Source organism: Phyllostomus discolor, chromosome 3 (genome assembly GCF_004126475.2).
Source record: "Phyllostomus discolor isolate MPI-MPIP mPhyDis1 chromosome 3, mPhyDis1.pri.v3, whole genome shotgun sequence".
Lineage (NCBI taxonomy): Eukaryota > Metazoa > Chordata > Mammalia > Chiroptera > Phyllostomidae > Phyllostomus > Phyllostomus discolor.
The window spans coordinates 208,467,227-208,483,028 of record NC_040905.2 but is presented as its reverse complement, the minus strand read 5'-3'; the positions used below and the strand labels follow the sequence as shown (position 1 = coordinate 208,483,028).

The 15,802-nt window shown below is 53.7% G+C and overlaps 1 protein-coding gene across 6 annotated transcripts in view; it reads right to left on the bottom strand.

The window, feature by feature from the left end:
• GARNL3 (GTPase activating Rap/RanGAP domain like 3) overlaps nucleotides 1–15,802 on the bottom strand; it is a 117,215-nt gene that overhangs the window by 58,493 nt on the left and 42,920 nt on the right. For all 6 annotated transcript variants that reach the window (XM_028514249.2, XM_036022244.1, XM_028514246.2 and 3 more), the window contains one exon: nucleotides 3,232–3,306. In XM_028514249.2, the coding sequence (XP_028370050.2) occupies nucleotides 3,232–3,306 (75 nt within the window). The remainder of the gene's footprint in view (nucleotides 1–3,231; nucleotides 3,307–15,802) is intronic.

Genomic DNA, 15,802 nt, shown 5'->3' with positions numbered 1-15,802 from the left:
CACAACTGCCCCCACTGCCTCACCTTGCCGCCTCACTGCTATGTGGCAACACAGGTGAAAATGAATCAATTTCCCAGGACCCGCTGAGGTAGGTCAGTCTGACAGGACACCCACCCCACCCCACACGAGGCTGGGACCCAAAGGTCCACACACTGAAGGGGAGGCGGGGCCACAAGAGGCCACTCTGCCCACAGACAGCAGGAAGGCGGCCACGGGGCGAGCAGGCAGGCTGGGCAGGCTGGGCAGGCTGGGCGGGGAGTGGTCCTGACCAGCAGCCACCCTCCATGTGACTCTGTAGCACCTTGCTCCATCATTCGGGTGGTTTAAAAAAGTCTCACGCTGGGAAGTGAGTTTAAAGGTGTCTGGAAAAAGTGAATGCAAATCCTCCCCCCGATTCTGACACCAATTCTGACATATGTCCTCCCCCCACCACCCTCCCCTGCACACACCACCAGGCAGTCCTCTGACACAGGCGGGGACACATTCTCCAATTCAACTCAGTTCCGACACCATCCACCTGAAGCACGAACAGCACGCAGCCAGGCTGCTGGGCACGCAGAGAAACGTGGCGCCCATGAGTGCGTGCGGGAGGAACAGCAGATGGCAGGGAGAGAGTCGCAGCAGACTCTACACACGGAATCATCAGCCACAGGCGGTAAAACCGTCACACGGACAGCGTTTAAGAAACAAAAGGCAAATGTCACATTTTAAGGTAACGCCCACAGTGACTATAGAAAGTGACCAAGCAACAACCTGGGATGAGGCGATGGTGTCTTTGCTAGGACACGCGAACGCAGGCGACCAGAGAGAGGACAGATGGACTAGACACCATTGGACGGACAGACCCTTGTGCTTCTGAGGACTCCGGGAAGCCAGGGAAAAGACAAGCTACAAAGCGAGAGGAGATTTCTGCAAATCATGTACCTGATAAGGGTCTGGCATCCACACTGCGTACAGAATTCTTACCATCCCACCGCAAAAGGAAAAACAGCCCAGCGGTGAACCTGCTCTGCGATTTGTTTGTCTGTGGGTCTGAGAGTTTTTAAGCAGCTGTACGGAGCCTTCTAACACCCTGTGCTTTCACTAACGCAGCGCAAAGCAGCTCTGGGTTTGTTTTCCTCTAACCTGAGGTCCCTCCCGAAGCTTTTCGCCGAAGACCACCCATGCAAAGCCCCGCCGGCGCGCCCCAGCGCAGCACTCACGCTCGGTGTCCCCGGCAGAAGCAGGTGTGGAGCCATGTTCGAGCCTGGCCGCGTGGTTCCCGGAGGAGCCGTCTGAGCCGGGGCTATGTTTTGCACACTATAGCCCACGGGGACCCGGGAAGGCGACCCCTCCCCCAAACGGTTCCAAAGCGGTCACGTGGCCTGCCCACGGCCACGCGGCTGGTGGGCTGTGGGAGTCGGCGGGCAGGCTGACCCTAGCACCACTCCTGACCGCCACCATCTGCAGGTGACTTCTGGTCCCTGACCGGGTCCCAGGACACGTCCTCTCGTAGGGCAGGCCCAGGTGACATCACCAAGTGAGGACTGTTTGATGGTCCAAGCGCGTGGTGACGCTGGGGCCTCCCCGTGAAGGCCCCATTCTGTTTTTCCTGGGAGGCGTGGCTTCCCTCTGGAAAAGGGGTGGGCAGGGCCGAGCGGAGCTAACGGGGGTGGGAAAGCCCCGGGCGGCGTGTTCCTGTTGGGAGGGCTGAGGGTCTGCAAGGTTTTGGGAGCAGGAGGGCTTCCTGGCCCCTGGCTGCTCTGGGGTCTCTGGTGCTCAGGGTCTCAGAGTGGACCCTCAGCACGAGGCTGCTGCCTCCTGAGCACCGGCAGACGAGGCCTCGGCGCTCCTGCTCCTGACCTGGTCCGGGGACCCTGCGCTGCCGGAGCCCGGGGCGATTGGACGGCCCGTCTCAGAGGCCGGCCGTTTGGGGAGGGCGGCGTTCAAGCTTCAGAAGCAGACTTCCCTGGGAGCTCCTCCTGCGTGGGTCAGGTGACATCAGTCCGCACAGGAAGTACGTGGACACCTGTTCAGAGGACTGGTCCAAGATGGAACCGCCCCCTCTGCCTCACAGAACAATGGCGGGGTACACGTCTGGGTCAACAGGTACATATCTAGGTCAACAGGTACATGTCTAGGTCAACAGGTATGCGTCTGGGTCAATGGGTACATGTCTGGGTCAACGGGTATATGTCTGGGCAAACAGGTACGCGTCTGGGTCAATGGGTATGAAAAGTCCAGGCAAAGGTGAAGGCGGGCAACAACTTCCCGAATGCCGTGGCCTTCTGAGTTAAATCTACAACCCTTCACCAGAGATCTGATTAAGGGGTGGTCAGGGGGGCGAGCCTGGCTACAAGGCGCTGGTTACGGTAACAACCGCCACCATTATTGTACGATCGCAGCCACCACTCATTCAGCGCGTACTATACATCCGGCATAGTGCTCGCGGCTCTTCAAGCTTGGCTCACGGGACCCTCTCAGTCACCCCAGGACAGTTCCCGTTGTACGGATGAAGAGACCGAGGCTCGGAGCGGCTGGGGTACATGCCCAGGGCCCTCCCACCTCCCACCAGGAGGCGGGGGAGCCGGTACTCACACTCAGGCTCATCTAACTGCAAAACGGGGGTGTGCCAATGGGCTGTGATGGGCAACGTGCCAAAGCAGCAGCAAGGAAGGAAAATACTGGGGGCTCCCCTGCACTCTGCAGTTCTAGGGGGAGACCCCAAGGGACAGAGGAGGGCGTGGGAACTTTAAAGAAGAAGGCAAGGCAAGGTGAGTCCCGGTGGCCGGGCCAGGCAGACCGGGGGCCCAGAACGAGGGCTTGGGCCCAAGGAGGCACCTCCTTCTGTGCTGACGTCTGTGAACACAGACGACACTTGGTAATCACGGTGACCTTCGGCCTCTCCTGGACCCCGACGGCTCCTATGGCAGTGATGAGGCGGCTGGCCCGGGGTTCTGGGGGCCTTTCACAAAGGGTGTCGCGGCTGTGAACTGGTGTTCGGTCCCATCTTGGGAGTCCACCTGGTTTTATTACAGATCTTTCAAAGGGTATGTGCCGTCCCATTCACCGCACCTTGCACATGAAGGATAACGCCAGGTGCGCTGCAAGCGGGGCGCTGGAGCGCCCTGTTCACCCGCCCCGGGCCCCATTCCGGAAGGTCCTCTGCGGTGGCGCGGCTCACACGCCCCTCAGTGCCACATCTCAGAACCACGTGCTTGGCGACAATACGGGGCCCGGGGGCTTCCTTACCTCATCGGATGAGCCATTCTCCACCCGGAATCGCCCAGCCCTCTGGATGGCTCCGTCAGCGTCACTGGAGATGAGCTGGGGACAAGAGAGCACTCAGTTAGCTGGCTGGGTCACCACGTGCGATGTCTCCTGTGTGTACGCGTCCTATGAGTGAGCCACGACCGACAACAGCGGGAGGCCCTGCCTAGAAGCTGAAGGTCTTTTGGAAGCTCAGTCGGCCAAGCCCTCCTCACGCCACACCGTCGGCCCCGGGGTCTTCAGAACCCCTGACGCTCAGGAGCGGAAAACAAGAGCGTCAGTTCCAGAGGTGAATGCACTCCCATCCTGGGAAACACCAGGCGGCGCTCTCTGGAACAAGGGCCTTTCATGCACACCGCACGGGGGCACGGGCAGCTCACAGAGGGCCCCCGGGGTGCCGAGTCCCAGGTTCAGCCGCCCGCCCAGGAAAGCCGAGAAAGCTTGCGGCACGGACGCAAGGCTCGCTGACAGCGCAGAGAGCTCCTGTGCCTTGGTCAGGGTGGGACGGTTTCCAGAAGGTGCCGAGCCCCCGCCGAGGCTGGCAGGCTGTGTTTCAGCCCCGGCAGTGCGGCGCCCGCCCGTGGCCGTCAGAGGACTCGATGCTACCTACAGAGGCAGGAGCGGGCAGGAGGTCAGGGTGCATCCGGTCTAAAACTCCTGACCCAAGATTGCTCTTATTTTCCCCCAAATCTTCCAGGTCGCTCAGGAGCAACTTGGAAATATGACATCTTTTGGTTTGCTTTTTAACCTTCGGATCCTGCCCACAGCCGAGATCTGCCAACAGCTTCCGCGCCCCAGACTCCGTGGGACACAGCTGCCCGAGGGGCTCTTCTCGCCACTCCAGCCCCGGCTGGCCCAGCCCCACGCCCCACAGGTCCCTTAGAAAGCCCGTCGTCTCGTTTTCACTCGTGTGGACAGACAGGAAGGCATGAGAATGGAAACATGTCAGGGGAAAAAAAACCACATTTTCCCATGGAAAATTATTTGAGAAAGGTTGATAATGTTTTTCCATGATGGATATAAAAATAGCAGTATCTAATATCTCACTGAGTGCTTCTGCGTTGCTGTGAACTCTTCCGGCCTTCACACCATGTCATTTAATTCCCTTTGTAAGCACACGCGGTGGGCTTCCTCGTTACTCTCACTCACAGAGGAGGAAACGGAGGCAGAGAAAGGTAACCACCACCAGCGTCAGCCACGTGACAGTGCGTGGGGGGCCTGGGGTGTGAACAGAGGCAGCTGGACCCCAGAGACCCCCTGCCTCCCGCTGCCACTGCCCCACCCAACCAGCCCCCACCGAATGTCCGTGACGAAGTCCAGTCTGTGTACCTCATCTGTATCTTGCGACACTGTTTTTTAAAAACAGATACGAAGAAGACTTTTATGTATGTTTACTATTCGTGGCACCAGGTCGTTACGTTGCCGCCACACTGAGGACGGGCGAAAGAGTCCGCGTGGTCGAGAACTTAACCTTGCCCCGGGAGAGGTCGGCCTCGGCTCCTGGGAGGTGACCTCCAGCCCTGGGATGCTCTGCCTGAGTGTCTGTCTGTTCACCTGGGGACTGTGAGGCACAAGGGGGAGTGATGTGGTTTACAGCGGGGCCTTCGGGTCCCACGGTGTCAGAACTACCTCTGGACACGGAGCCTCGGGGGGGCTTCCCCGGTTGGCGGTGCTCCCTGTGGGTGGCCACAGGTCATTCCGGAGCAGCGAGTGCTGCCTAGGACCCTGTGGTGGGGGTCTGCACATGGAGCCCCCTCCCCAGCGTGCTGTCCCATGTGCCAGTCCCCTGGGCTGGTTCTCACTGGTACCCTTTCACTGTAACAACCCCTAAGTGAGCCCAGCAGAGCTTTCAATAAGCGCCGTGAGTCTCAGCGAATTATGGAACCCGAGAGCGGCCTCGGGGACCCCTGCACCCTGCAGCTGGTGTCAGCAGTGAGGGATCGTGTGGACTGGTTTGTGTCTAAAGTACAAGAGCGAGATGAACTGAGGTCTCCTGGGGTTACCGCCAAGTTCACGGGGGAAGTTCAGAGGATTCAGTGTTAATTTCCTCTTGGCTCAGGAGGGAATAGCAACTAGGTTTCAAGGGAAGTGTTATTGGTATCGGCTGCCTCAGGGGCTTCGGGGGAAGCATGCCGAGGTCACGTCTGGACTTGGGGAGACGAAGAGCTGTAATCAATTAATAACATCTGACACTGGCATATGAGAAAAGCACTGTGCACCCCCCCCACCCCCCAATTGGAGGTGGGTAGGTCTAGTCCGCACTACGGCCGGCCTCATCCGGGACCCGGAGGCTTGGCAGAGGAGCTGACATCATGCGATGATTCACTCGAGATACACAACCCAAACGTCTGCCAACTGCGTTTCAGGCACCGCCAGGCAAAGGCCGGGGTGCCCTTTTCCTTTGTTGAGATCAGAACAAGAAGCTTCCTGTTTATCTTGCTTGAAAAGTTGCAGGAGAAGAGAGGAAGGGCATGTTGAATGGTCTGATGGTTCGAAGGCGCTTAGCGCCCTCTGCTCACGAAACCCACACGCACCGAGCTCAGACCTCAAGCCAATCCGTTTACTCCACCACCTTTACCACCTCCACCATCTCCGTCTTCATCCAAGTCACTGTCACTGCTCCCCCGGAGGACTGCAGCCACCGCCTCACCGGTCCATACGTCCCCCCACCGTCGCTCCTCTCCACCCACTCCTCACCCCGCAGCCCGGTGACTTCAGTGAACTGCAAACCCGACAGCCCCGAAATCCCGTCTACGCCAGCACCCCACTCCGCCCCACCTGAGGACAGGCACCCGTCACTCCCTCGCCCAGGGCCCCCTCCTCTGCCCCTCCTCCCCTAGCGAGGCATGCTCTTCACGCAGTCTCACCGCAGTGCCCACTGCAGGGGGCTTCCCCGACCCCAGGGCCTGGGAGGTGAGGCCGCTGGAAGTTCTGGAGTGTCCCCGGAGCTGGGATTCCATTTCTTGGAGGATCATTCCTTCTGTGCCTGTGTCTTCTCATGCACCCCCTCTGCTCCCCGTGAGAAGCCCCACAAAGGCAGGGACCACCTCTCTTCTCGCCATTGCACCACCCCCACCTCAGCTAAGCACACTGCCTGCCATGGTGCAGATGGTCCCGGAATATTTACCCAACGAGAAACCTGTAAATAGGTGAAGGAAGAACTCCTGTTGAAGTGACAAAGGAACTGAAAACCCGGGTAAGGTCTACGTTGGTCCTGGACACCAGAGGAGAGCTGTCACTCACACAAGAAACAAAGTGAGGGACGGGACCAGTGCCCTGAGTCACGGCGTGCCGGGCCACGTCAGCCTGGGCGGTGGCTTCCTCGAACCCGGTGGCCTGCGCAGGTGAGAGTGGGTGTCAGGGCAGTGGGTGGGAAGCCCACCTCCTGTGGCGCTGGGAAAGCGACCCGGGCTGGCACGCGGAACGGCAGCCCCGCCTCTGCAGCTGGCTCGGCCGCCGGCGTCACGCAGCAGAGGGAGCCGCGGCGGCCGGCGCCTGGGGAGGGCTGGTACGCCCGCCGGCCGACTGAAAGGAAACAGTGTTCCGGAGAGCTGGGGGGTGAAAGAATGACGCCCAGGGTGAAAAACCCTTTCAACACAGCCGAGGAGCCGTGCCTGTCAGGGGTTTCCCCTCTGTCATTCTCAGGGACCTCTGATCTGGTCAGTCGAAACTATAAAAATGGGTCAAGTCTTCTTTCGTTGGAAGGAGATTTGGCTCGGGAACGGCACAGTGTCTCCTGGAACCCACCTCAATGGCCAGTGCCACACTCCCCAGGACTTTCTCCGCCAACCCTATGTGGCACAGAGTCCTGGCTGCCACCGAAGTCCACGCTCGCCGTCTCCCATAGTAGCCACACCGAGGCTGGATGTGTGGCTGGGCCGAATTTCCCTCTGGGCCATCATCTGACCTAATTCCTCCCACTGGAAGTGGGTCAGAGTTCGAGGTGGCGTGTGGAGACCGAGGCCCTTCGGAGAGGGCGGGCGCCTGCCCCACGCCTTCTGCCCTCTGCTCTGGCCGCAGCCTCACGGACCTGGGAGACCTGGGAGTCCGGAGTGAAGACAGGGGTCCACCTGCGTCCCAGAGTGTGCGGGGCAGAGCCACCCACAGACTCAGACTGTCTGGCTGGAGGTGACAGTGAATAAGCTTGTTCTTAACTGCAATTTGATGTTCTAAGCCAACTAATATACCCTCTGAGGAAGAGCAAAGCAAAAAAAAAAATATCGTTGGACCTGTGACGCGTCTGTAATTTAAGGCGCAGACACTGATGGGAGGAAGCGGGGCAGCCGTTCTTTGAAACAAACTCGCTGCAGAGGCAGGGGCCGCCGCAGGTGGCGCTGACACGGCAACGACTTGGGGGCTGCCCGGCCTGTGAAATGGAACAATGCGCGTCCGCGCTCGCGGCGTGACGCGTGGTTTCTGAAGTTTGACATGTAGACCCCAGCCCCCGGTGAGCATGCTGAACCAAAAATTAGACACTCGGAAGAAAATGTTCCCAAAAGAGTACATCAGAAACCCAGTTTGTAGACGGGCCTAAAAGGTTCCGAAACAAAGCAGAGAGCAAGGCGGTCTGAGATCGCCCCACTCCGAGGTCGCAGAGAGGTGTGTGTGGGGGGGGGGGGGGGGGCTGGTCAGCCTGCTCCGGCCTTTCGTTCTTCCTCCGGGAGAAAAGGGCACTGGAACACAGCTCTGCCCCTCCGGGAGTTCAGGAAGACAGTTTTTAATCTGATCTGGATTCAGATCTGCATTCTGGGGCAGAGTGAGGGCGGGGGCAAAATGAGCACGTGGGTAAAGGAGAACCTGGGCCCCCTAGAGGTCAACAAGGAGAACAGCACAGACATAATGAAGAACGGGCGCCACTCACTCGCTTTGAAAGGGAAATAAGCCTCAAAGATGGGGAACAGAAGTGAAATCTAACCACTAAGAGACACATTACGATAAAACATTAATACAATGAAACAATCATGGGCAATAAAGGTGAAGCAAAAAATATTCATGGTGAGTGGGGGGAAAGGAAAATGATGACGGAATAATAAAATCGGATGGTAGAACTTAGAAAAATAGCAAGCTAATGAAAGTTACAGTACTTGAACAAGTAAACCCACTCACTCCCAAAATGTAATAATCACAGGCACTTATTATAAAACAGAAAAATCAATAGCAGTTTATAAAATTGTAATTATAATGGGGAATCTTAGCATGTTTTATCATGATAGGCAAAAACTAGTAAGGACTTATAGAGGAATAAAATCATAAAATTAAGAAGCATAATCTAATAGAAAAATGCTTAATTTATCAAGGCACAAACAGAGGATACACACTTTTTAAGAACACTGGCTAAACTTAAAAAAATGATCAAATACTGGATAAAAAGCAAACATGAATAAATTCTATAAACAGAAACAGTACAGAGTTTTTAGCATATTGCCACTGAATGAGAAATTAATATTAAAAGGTTAAAAATTGGGAATTTAAAAATATACATCAGAAAAAAATCTCTTGGGTCAAACAGGAAAATTAAAATTAGACACTGTTTAGACATCAACAACAAAAACAGTACCTATTAAAACAATGCAAGAGATGCTATATTTACAGTAAAATTCATAATCTTAAATCCTTTCATATTAAACCAGAAAGAATACAAACAATGAACTACTCACTAGCCTCTGGAAGATACAAAAATAGAACAATGAAACAAACCCAGGAGAGCAGGGGAAAGGAATCAATAAAGGATCAGAACAGAAATTATCGATTTGGAAAGACAGTAGAATCAATAAACACAGCCAAGATACCATTAGCAGGTCTGCTTTTAAAAAGCAAAGAACACACACACACATAGTGATAATAAAGAAAACAAAACCCCTGAGAAGAAAGAGATTTTTAAAGCATGAGAGAACATGACACAAAATTATGCAATTACTTAACACACGAATGAAATGGAAACTTTCACGGAAAATACACACAATGAAAACTATCTTAAGGCGAGAAAGAAACCTGAATGTACCAAGAACTGTCTGTAGAACTGATCAAACGCTGCCCGACAGAGGCCACCGGGGCCTGGAGGGTTTTCAGAGGTGGTGCTGGGCCAGGCCCCCCATGACAGGCCTGCCCCCCCACAGCCCCGCATGCCACAGGACCGCACATGCTCACTCATAGGAGAGCAGGGCAGCGCTGCCTGGGAGGAGAAGGAAGGAGCAGGTTCTTTTGCAGTCATTCTGGTGCAGAAGTTCAGGGGTGTTAATACATATTGCACATCAGCAATGCTGAGAAAAGAGGGCAGGATTTTCATTTTATTTTACTTGTCTTGGTCTTAACATCTGATCTGGTCACATCGCAAAAGGAAAGGGAGAAGGCTGGAATCTGCCGGGCACTGCCTGGGCGGGTTCCTTTGGCGTTCTTGCGTCATCCAATCCTGTAGCCACTGGCACCATTTACATTTCATTTAAAATTAATTAAAATGATGGAATTCTATGCAGCAGAAAGAAGGAAGGAGCTCCTACCCTTTGCAACAGCATGGATGGAGCTGGAAAGCATTATGTTAAGCAAAATAAGCCAGGTGGTGAAAGACAAATACCATATGATCTCACCTTTAACAGGAACCTAAACAACAAAACAAAGAAACAAGCAAAATATAACCAAAGACACTGAAATAGAGGACAGGCTGACAGTGACCAGAGGGGAGAGGGGAGGGAATTTCAGGGGACAATGGGAAGGGTTCACAGGAAGAAGTATAAAGGACACATGGACAAAAACTAGGGGCGGGTGAAAATGGGAGGGAGGAGGGGAGGGCTGGGCGGGTGGGCTGGGATGGGAGTAAAAGACAGAAAATTGTACTGCAACAACAATTAAAATTAAATTAAATTAAATTAAATTAATTAAAATGAGAAATGTCCAGTTCCTCGGCTACACTTGTTACATTGCAAGTTCAATAGCTACCTGGGGCCACTCCCCTGGACAGACACAAGGAAGTGCTTGGACCGGACCGGACCGGACCGGGGCAGGCTGATCATCGATGCAGCTCTGGGGGTGGCGGTCAAACCGGCTTCTCAGGCTGAAACTCCCTCAGTGAGTTAAGCACCCCCAAAACAGAGGAAATTCATGCAATTTAACATCCCGAATGGAGGCTTGGGTCCAGTAGCAGCCAAAGCTGTAGCCGTGTCCGATGTTTTAGATGTTTTGTTTCTGGAAGAAAGTAACTTCCAAGTAATAATATCCATTTGTACGATGTACCAAATTAATTTAAAAGAAAATATTTTAAAAACCAAGAAGCAGCAAGTGTTCTTCATTAACTACTATAAACTGCCTATAGCTTAACACTATAGGCAGTTGAATGAGAATATTTCCTAAAGTAACACAAATACATAATTTTTCAAAAACAAAAGGCTTTCTCCCCTCCATCTAACCACCCCGTTTCTTCGGCCGGTGTCCGTGTCCGTGCTCAAGCAGGGCTGGGGGGCCTGCGGCCTCTGCCTACCACGCACCGCGCACGCGGCACCCGGGCCGGTGAAGCACAGAAGCAGCATTTTAACCCAGAATCAAGCCTCCGAACGCTTATGTAAAGTATATCTTTAAATGACTATTTCAGACCCGCCTCCCTCCCTCTCCTCTCTTCAAAACGAGTGGTTATGAATATGGATTTTGGCAATCAGCTCATCAGGTTCAAATCTCGTGCTGCACTTTCGGCTCTGTGCTCTTGATTTCTCCTCATCTTTAACATGGGGACCATGATCGCAGCCACTTCTAGGCTTTGTGGGGAGGACTCAACAAAATAAAACACGTGATGAGCCTCAGATAGTGCCCAGACACCAGAAGTGCTCATGACATGTTGATCACCACACACAGTAAAGTAATGGATAGAAGGTTCTGCTTATTATCGTCATGGCCGAACCGTCTGAACGCTGTCTTCAGACTCCCGGCTGCTCTGTCTAAACACCTGTCAGCCGGGCAGACACCATCAGAAGCTATTTCTCAGGGCCGGCACCGACTGCCGGACTTAGGAAGACAAGTGTGCCGTGATGCCTGGCCTGCAGGAGCACGGAGCCCAGCGGGAGAGACAGACACACACGTACACGGACAGATCGCCGTGCAGCCCGGTTAAACGCCACTAGAGGGGCAAGGCGGGGTGCTGGGGGAGGTCGGAGGCTGCAGAGCCAATGCTGCCCTGGGGAGCTGGAGGCGGTTTCATTGCTGTAATGTGATTTATTCTGGAAGATATACGGGACCTTCGAGAAATGATTTCCAACATAAGCAGATTTTTTTTTTAAAGTACAAACACTGGCCAAGAAGACCTATTTACCCTGTATGTGCAGATCACACATACACACACACACCACCACCACCTGAATTAGAAAGTACTGGTACTGCCCAGAGGGATGAAAGAATGTTTAAATGTTTCTGTCAAAAAAGGAGTGTGTTTGGGGGTTTGGGGGGGTCCAGACCTACATGTAGGTAGATGAGCCACCCCTTTCTGGTGAGTGCTGTCCCCAGGCCCTGTCCCCTGGTCACCCTCGGGCACTTCCGCTGCCTTCAGGGAGAGGAGAGCAGGGGCCAGAGGAGACTTCCTCACCTCAGGCCTATGCCATGTGTGCCAGGGGACAGGGACACTATTTGGGGGGTTGAGCCACTCAAGTGGGGAGCACCTGGGTGCGTGTCAGAACACCCAGGGGGGAGGGGGGTCGGAGGGCTCCCCAGCCAGGAGCATAAATGTTGGCGGAAGGAGAGCCACCACGGCCTCAGATCTGGGCTCAGATTTTTTTAAAAAAACTATCATTGATCCTCGGCCACCATCCTCAGCAAACTCAACATCCACCACGATGATTCATCCGGTGCTTTGAGCTCCTGGCCTTCCACTTTGTCAAATTCACTAACCGCCCTTGATCTCACTCATGGCTTTGCCATGCACAACGCACAGCGCAAATATGCGCTCGCCACACCGGCACACGTTCTCGCCAGGGACCTGCGGTCAGTGCCAGCAGCCCCGCGCTGCACAACACGCAGGCCCTGCCAGGCACTGCCGGCTGGTCGGGTCCGCAGAGCTGAGTCCCAGCGCTCACCGCCCCCCGCCCACAGCAGCCCCCCTCTCGCGTGTCTGTGCTCAGAGAAGCGAAAGCTTCCGACGACTGGGCCTCCGACAGGCTCACGCGCTGGACCGTGGCTGCATCTTCTCTCCCGCGCCCCACTCCTGTCAGCCCTTCCTTCCTCACTGCCCGTGACAGCTCCTGCCTCGTCCTTACTTGTCAGTCACCATCCCCGAAATAGCCTTTCTTTTAAGAGGTGACCTGTGACCTGCGTACTCATTGCACTGAGAGATGTCAGGCAAGTCAGGGGGAGTCTGTCATCTAAGCCTCCATGTCGAACACACCTGTCCTGGTTTCCTCGTTAAACTCCCACCTGACTAGCGGTCCCTGAGGCTCAAACTCGCCAGGGAAATAGCTGCGAGGATTCGGCACAAAGGGTGACGACAATTCCGGGGTCTGAAGACAGACTGCCCGCCCCACGGCCCAGACACCAGGGCAGTCCTACTGACCACACGGCCAGCGAGAAAACTGAAAACACATTTGGTCACGGGCTTCGCTGCCTGCAACAGAGCAGATCAGCGGTCAGCGCAGAAAGTCGGAGGGCCGTTCCCCCCCGCCCCCGCCACCCCCCCCCCGCCGCCACCACGTCATTTTGGCTGAGAGGCACTGGTCCTACGGGAAGGGTCCCAGAAAACACTGGGAGTCACCCCTTTACTGCATGGCATCGCATTTCAGGGGCCCGCGGCCATGTTAGCACCTCTCCAAGAAAACGCTTGGCAAGAAGTAAGAGGGAGGACGAGAAAGCCCATTTAGAGAATGCTGTCTTAATCAGCAGAGTTCCACATGCAGGGGGGAAGTCAGGAAGCGTCTTGGGAGCAGGGCAGTTGGCCACCAAAGGGTGGTGGGGGGGGATGGGGAGAGATTCCCCTGTTCATAATCTCCGCCCAGTTCTTGAATGTACACAGACACCGTTCTCCTGAGCTTCTGTAAAGAGCTGAGCAAACATGGCTTCCATACTGCTCTCCTAGCAAGACTGCCGTCCGGCCCCCAAAGCCTCTGCCTTACATGTACATTCTGGAGCCGCTGGTTCAGAGGATGCTCTCCGGGTGCTCTCAGCCGAGCACCCGGAGAGCATCCCTGTCTCACCCCATCAGAGCGGCACTGGATGCCGATCGGGGAGCTCTGCCCAGTCGGTGGCCCTCCAGCCATGTGGCTCGGAGAAGCCGCAGTCCCGGAGGCGAGCTATACGTGCTGCCTGTTGAAAAATACAAGGTCTGAACAGCTCTGTTTGAAGATTTCATTAAAACAACAACAACAACAACAACAACAAAAACCAACATGGGAGCTATGAAAAAATGCTACATATGATCCTGAAAATGAAAGATGGTATTGTGTTTACTATGAAACTGAAATAAAATTTTGGAAAAAGCAGTTATTACCTTCAATAAGGCAGAAGGCATGATCTTTTTTTTTTTTTAATTTATTTTTAGAGAGGGAAGGGAGGGAGAAAGAGAGAGGGAGAGAGAAACATCAATGTGTGGTTGCTGGGGGCTGTGGCCTGCAACCCAGGCATGTGCCCTGACTGGGAATCGAACCTGCGATGCTACGGTTCACAGCCCGCGCTCAATCCACTGAGCTATGCCAGCCAGGGCAGAAGACGTGATCTTTGCAACAAGTGTATAAAGCTTGTGGAAGTGGGGGAGAGAAAAAGAAAAGAAAAGAAAAGAAAAGAAAAGAAAAGAAAAGAAAAGAAAAGAAAAGAAAAGTGAAGAGAAGAGAAGAGAAGAGAAGAAAAGAAAAGAAAAGAGAAAAAAGGGGACCAAAATATGCAAATGTGAGACTGAGCTCCTCATTGGAGGAGGAAAGCTGCCTGTTCACGTGGGAAACGGACAGTAACACGCGCACCATCTGAGATGCGCTCCCAGGAAGAGAAGGAACAAAATACAATGCGGGAGAAAAGAGAGTACGGAGGGCAGGTGAAAAGACCTTTCTTACTGTCTGGAGGTGGGAAAGGAACAACATTCAAAGACACAGCGGAAGAAAACATTCAGCTGTGACAAAAGACCTGGGTCTAAGAACCAATCGCTCAGACACAGCGCTCTAGGCAAAATTAATAAAGAAGAAACATGTAGAGAGATCAGGGGAAACATTTTTTAAATAAAAGAATAAAGAAGAAGATCTGAGAAAAATCCAGGCAGGAAAGGGCACCAAGAAAGAAAACAAGTTAAACGGCCTCGGACCTCTCTGCAGAACACCCAGGGACAGAAGGGAACTGAACTGGGTTGAACAGCGTCCCCCAAAATGTACGTCCACCTGGAGCATCAGGATGTGCCTTTGCTTGCAGAGGTCCTTGCGGGTGTAGTTCGTGGGTGGGGGGGAGGCCCTACTGGATCAGGGTGGGCCCTAAGCCCAACGGCAGGTGTCTTTACAAGAGAAAAGAGGGAGACGCAGACGCAGAGACTCGGGAAAGGTGGCCGGGCGATGACAGAGCCAGAGACCGCAGCGCTGTGGCTGCGGGCCACGGGGTGTCGGCCGGGGCCGGCAGCCCCGGAGCCTAGAAGAGGCAAGGACCGATTTTTCCCTCCAGCCTTCAGCGGGGAGAGTGCAGCTCTGCGAACATCTCAGTCCTGGCCTCCTGGCCTCTAGGGCTATAAGAGAAAAAATTTTTCTGTTATTTGAAGCCATTTGCTTTGGGGTAATTTGTTATAGTAGGCCTAGGATCCTAACATAATAACAGATCAAAACGTGTGAGGTTTTGAGAGAAAGAGACGTGATGACTCAGTCACGTGTGATGACCCGGGTGATGACTCAGAAAGGTAAAACCGGCCCAGCTGTTCTTCTAGAAGGCGTACCTGGAGAGATCCTCAGATTGAGAAGAGATACCTCCCGGCCCTGCCCAAAAAGCTCACCCGGGAACTCCCGAAAGGGGATGCTTAAGATGGCCCTGGAATGAATAATGGCCACCACAATCAGACGTGAAGAAGAAGTAAGAAGTTTGGATGGGGTGAGACAAAATTGTTTGTAGAAGAATATCTATGCCTTCAAAAGATTATTATACTTTGTTTTTTTTATTATTTTTTAAGATTTTATTTATTTATTTTTTAGAGAGGGAAGGGAGGGAGAAAGAGAGAGAGAAAAAAACATCAATGTGCGGTTGCTGGGGGCTGTGGCCTGCAACCCAGGCATGTGCCCTGACTGGGAATCGAACCTGCGATGCTTTGGTTGGCAGCATGAGCTCAATCCACTGAGCTACGCCAGCCAGGGCTATACTTTGTTTTTAAGTAAAGAAGCACAATACAATATGCAGACCCACTTTGTATATACATGTAATTACGAAAGGGATATACACACTAAATCTTAACAGTGATTACCCTCAGGCGGTAGGATTATAGATGAATTCAATGTTCCTGTGCTTTTCAGTGCATTTCCAGTTTTCTATAATGGGCGTGTATCCCTTCTGTAATCAGAACAGTGTATCGGCATGCACGGGTATCACACGCACAAAGAATGGAAAGTAAGATAAAAAGTTTAAGAAAAGA